The sequence below is a fragment of the Vollenhovia emeryi genome, unplaced genomic scaffold (assembly GCF_000949405.1).
Source record: "Vollenhovia emeryi isolate VEMERY1.0 unplaced genomic scaffold, V.emery_V1.0 DF939505.1, whole genome shotgun sequence".
In the NCBI taxonomy this organism is placed as follows: Eukaryota; Metazoa; Arthropoda; class Insecta; order Hymenoptera; family Formicidae; genus Vollenhovia; species Vollenhovia emeryi.
Window position 1 is genome coordinate 11,613 of NW_011966861.1, and position 4,420 is coordinate 16,032.

At 62.5% G+C, this 4,420-nt stretch overlaps 1 protein-coding gene across 1 annotated transcript; it reads left to right on the plus strand.

Moving 5' to 3' along the window:
• Positions 1-3,656: 3,656 nt before the first annotated feature.
• On the plus strand, positions 3,657-4,402 carry LOC105557365 (splicing factor, proline- and glutamine-rich-like). Its single transcript, XM_012004583.1, has one exon. It carries the CDS (start codon positions 3,771-3,773, stop codon positions 4,176-4,178), a length of 408 nt encoding a protein of 135 aa, XP_011859973.1. The 5' UTR covers positions 3,657-3,770; the 3' UTR covers positions 4,179-4,402.
• Positions 4,403-4,420: the final 18 nt, after the last annotated feature.

A 4,420-nucleotide genomic window follows, 5' to 3' on the forward strand; every position in this document is an offset into this window, starting at 1 on the left:
GAAGCAAAATTCAGTCTCGTAGGGTATAAAAGGAGGCCCGTGAGACTGAATTTTGTTTCCGAGTTTTTGGCCGTCACCATGCGCGGCCTAGCGGCGGTCGGTGAATACTCAGAAGCTGGCGCTCACACGCCCGCGCGCGTGTCGCGTAGTGCCGGTTGCCAATTTGTGCCGGCTAAAATCAAGACGGAACCACTAAAAAATAGAATACTTTTCTTTGGGTGAAATATCTACAGCACATTACTGGAATATTTGCTGTATATTCCAGGAACATTCATAGAAATATCTACAGCACATTACTAGAATATTTGCAGTACATTCGTGTACATTCGTAGCACATTCAGATGAACATTCTAGAGATATTTCTAGAACTTTTAAAGTGCTCCGTTGGTACTGTCACACCTTTTTCAATATCCGCCGGGCGCGACGCAGAAAGAGGCGGCTTCTGTGGCCGATACGCGGCCGTCGTCGTTCCGGACGGATCGCCGGAACGGAGGCAAAGTTGGGCGCCAGACACGCTCGCGGGCGGCGTCGAATTTATACCGCGAGACGACTCTAAGTACGGGGGCGGCGGCGTCGATCTGCTCGACGCGCGCCGCGGATCCGCCTCCTCGACGCGACAAGGGCCGGCTGCTCTTTACCGTCGGCAGAGTGGCAGGATCCCGTAATTACGGGCCCGCGGGAACGGGACGTCGGGACGGGACGAGACACACGCACACGCGCAGACTAACACACTGAAAGAATCTCGACTCGGGTTAAGAGAGAAACATAGGCGGTTTAATAGATCGGATACAACCAAAAAAAGAAAAGAATAGGCCAGGGCCTCCGCAGAGGCGATTTCGCGATTTCTCGTCGGTCTCTCTAGTCTCCCTGCGGGAGGCTGTTCGCGCTCGCAACACGTGATCCGCGGCCGACACCCGGCGTGCCGGTCCGCCGCGAAAAAATTCCCCAGTGCAGGCAGAAAGACGCCCGCTCGAACAACGGCGCACGGGGCGTCCGTTCCAAGCTCCCCTCCGAGGTCGCAATACCCGATACCCGCCCGCTACGGTCGCCCGATAATTCCACGGCCGTTCCCCGGGAGCTTCCGCGCTTGGCACCGCCGATCCGCTCGCGACACGAAATGGCCGGCTCCGAATCCCCCTTGGAGCGGAAGCCCACGACCCGAAACACTAAAACGAACGCGGCGCGATGCCAGAGCGCGAGCTAACCCCCTCGGAAGCACGCGGCTTTTACAAGAGTATTTTTCCCTCGAGGGCCACTTTACCGGTACGATCCCTGAGTCCCACGGCGCGGTCCCGGTCAGCACTCGTCTCCTCCGTCTTTCGCCACGGGCTCGGCGCGTGCTCGGCACTCAGCTCGGCGACTCGGCACGCGCTCTCCGACGCGAAGTTAACCGGGCGAGGATCCGCGAACGAAAGCGGGAGATCCTGCGCGAGCGGGTCGATCACCCGATCGCTCGTTACGATCGCGAAAAGGGGCTGCGCGAGATAGCGGCGCCGCGGATCCGCCAATCAGTGGGCCGCTCGCCCGGCGTGTCGCCGGGCCCGCAGGGGCGCTATCGTTGTCCGCGCGCTTCCGGGTGCGAAATTCGCCCCGCGCGGCTCGCAGGGCCGGGGCGGTCGATCCTGGGCCTGCTCTCCGGCGCGTTGGTCCTTCGGCTCCGCCGATCCTCCGGACCTTCCGGGGACCTCCGCCCGTGCTCGCCCCTCGGTTCACGGTCCGGTTGGCGCCTCGTCTCTCGCCCCTCAGGTGCGACTCCGCGTACTCGGGCCCCAGACTCCAGGGCGGCTCGACCCCTCGGCGGTCACCGTCCGTCGGCGCCTCTCGCCTCGCGCTTCGTCCGGCCCCTCGGCTTCCCCGCGGCCGCCGCTCGCTGGTGTCCTCGCGCTCTCGCCCCTCGTCTCCATCTCTCCTCTCGCCTCTCGGTCACGCCGTCCGTTGGTCCCCTTGCTGGTCAGGTCGGCTCGGTGACGCCCGATGGGCGCGATACAAAAATAAAAAAACAAGTTCTCGGGGTAAGCTGGCGAGTAAAAAAAAGGTGTGGTTGCGACCCCGGGAGGTTTCCCTACGGCCTCGCGCGGATCTTCTTTTCCCGGGCGGACCGACACCGCGCCCCGGGACGGCAGCGGGGAGCTGACACGCGGCAGCTAATCCGCCACGTCACAACACCCCCACGCCAAGAGGAGCCGCACCGGCGAAGATAGCCCTCGGCAAGCCGCCTGCCTCCGAGTCGACCGCGCTCGGCCCGGCCATCCCCCTCGCGGGATCCTCCCGGGGTGTCGCATCTCGCGGCGTCTCACGACAACCCCCGCGGCATCGCGCGCGCAACCGCGAGGCCCCGAACGAAGCGAAGAAGGCAATTATCCCAGGGCACTCGGGCGCCTGGGAAAGACCCCTTATCTCGGCCGAAAAGAAAAAAAGGGAACGGGAACAGAAAGGAAGGGACCAAAAAAAGGAAACAGACACGACTCGGATACGCGGTCAACTTAATTTCTACTGTTTATTTGCCGCTAGTGCGGTCGTCATAAGACGCGGCCTCTGGGGCGGCGTAGCCACGCGCGGGATGAGAAAGACGAACAAAAAACTCTCTGGCGTGAGTCGGCGACGGGCCTCCCCGTCGCGACGTATTCCGCGTTATTTAACTATACTAAACTATAATAAACGGGGTTCGGACGGGAGGGACAAAAACAAAAAAAAGGTGGACCGCTCCGGCGGCGTTCCCTCCCCCGGCACCAACGACTTCGCGAGAGCGCAACAAAGAGAAAAAAAAGAACGGCAACACAAGAAAATAACGGCAAAAGCAAAACAAAAAAATACGACTAGGCGAAAAAGAACACACAAAAAAACAAATCAAACCACCCCTCTAGCGGGTCTTTTTCTTGCCCCCCGGTGGCGGTCCTCGGCGGCGACGCGGCTTCGGTCCCGGGTGACCCTTCCCCGGGATGTACGGGGACCCATCCCGGGCGACAGGCTGGGCACTGCCGGACGTCCTCCCCATCCCGGCCGCACCGGTAGCAGAACTTCCGGATGCGGGGGCTGGGGCAGTGCGCGAAGTGCGTGGCGGAACCGCAGTTGCAACAACGCTCCAGCTGCCCCCACCGGTCGGTACTTTCCCGGGCGATGGGTGGCGGGGCCTCCTTCGGCAGCTGCGGTGGCGGGCTTCGCTTCCTCTCCCGTTGACCCTCGCCAGCGGCTCGCGGCGGGGACGGCGGTTGGCTGGCGGCCTCCTCCGGCCGGAACTCTTCGCGGTCCGCGGGTCCCCCTTCCGTCTGGGTGTCCGCGTCCCTATACCGCGTGGTCCGGCGCACCTCCCCCGACTCGGTCTGCATCGCGACGTCCTCGGCGCGGCCCCCCGGCCAGTCAGCCTGGGTGCCCCGGCTCTGGCGGGGGCCCGGTTCCGTCTGGGTCCCGGCCTCCTGCGCCTCCGGCCAGTCGGTGACGGTTACGCGGCCGAGCCCCTCGGGCCCCCTCAGCTGGCGGAACATTTCGGCGCGGAGGGTCTCCCAGAATCCGGGGTATTCTTGGAGGATCCACCGGTACAGGGGGCCCCATCGCCGGTTAAAGGTGGCACGGTCCTCCATCGCGCCGATACGCCTCCCCGGTATCCCTCGGTGGCGTGGGTACCTCGCCGCGGCACTCGCTCCTCGCTCGGCGCCTAGGACCAAAGGGCTCGTTGTAGGGTTTGAGGTCCTTGACATGCACCTTGCCCGCGAGAGTCCCCGCCGGATCCGCCAGCTCGTACACGACCGGCGACAAGATCTTCGCGATGGTGTATGGGCCGTGGAATTTGGTCGCCAGTTTCGCGGAGACATGCTGAGCCGCGGACAAAACATGCTGCCGCTTCAACACGGGTGCGCCGATCTCGTACTGCCGGTCCCTTCTCCCCTTGTTGTACTGGCGGGCTTGGGCCTCCCGCGCGGCCTCTAAGTTTTCCACTACCCATGCTCGCAGCGTGCGCATGCACTCCATGCGTTGGCCCCACTGACGCGGGTCCGACAACTCGACCGCGGTCGCCACCGCCTCCGCGGGGTCGGTCAGGTGCACCGGGTCCGCCTCCCTCCCGAAATTTAAAAAGGCGGGTGTCGTTCGGTGGGACGTATGGTACGCGGAGTTATACGCGAAGCGGAACTCGGCTAGGTGGAGGTCCCACTCTCGGTGGTCCCGCTCCAGAAACGCGGTGATCATCGTCTTAAGCACGCGGTTCACTCGCTCGACCGGATTCGCCTGCGGGTGGTACGGCGAAATCGTCGAGTGGCTAATACCGTATTGGGCCGCGAGGGCCCCGAGCTCCCGATTAATAAACTCCGTGCCGTTGTCCGTTAAGGAGGCATATACACCTAGGAGGGTCAAAAAATCGATTTTTTTATTTTTACATATTCATAAAGTTTAATGTTTCGAGAATGTCTGGTGCAAATTTCAAGTC

What these genes read in the sequence shown, in the direction of transcription:
- LOC105557365 (XM_012004583.1), top strand. Translation starts at nt 3,771, where the DNA reads ATGGGCCGTGGAATTTGGTCGCCAGTTTCGCGGAGACATGCTGAGCCG.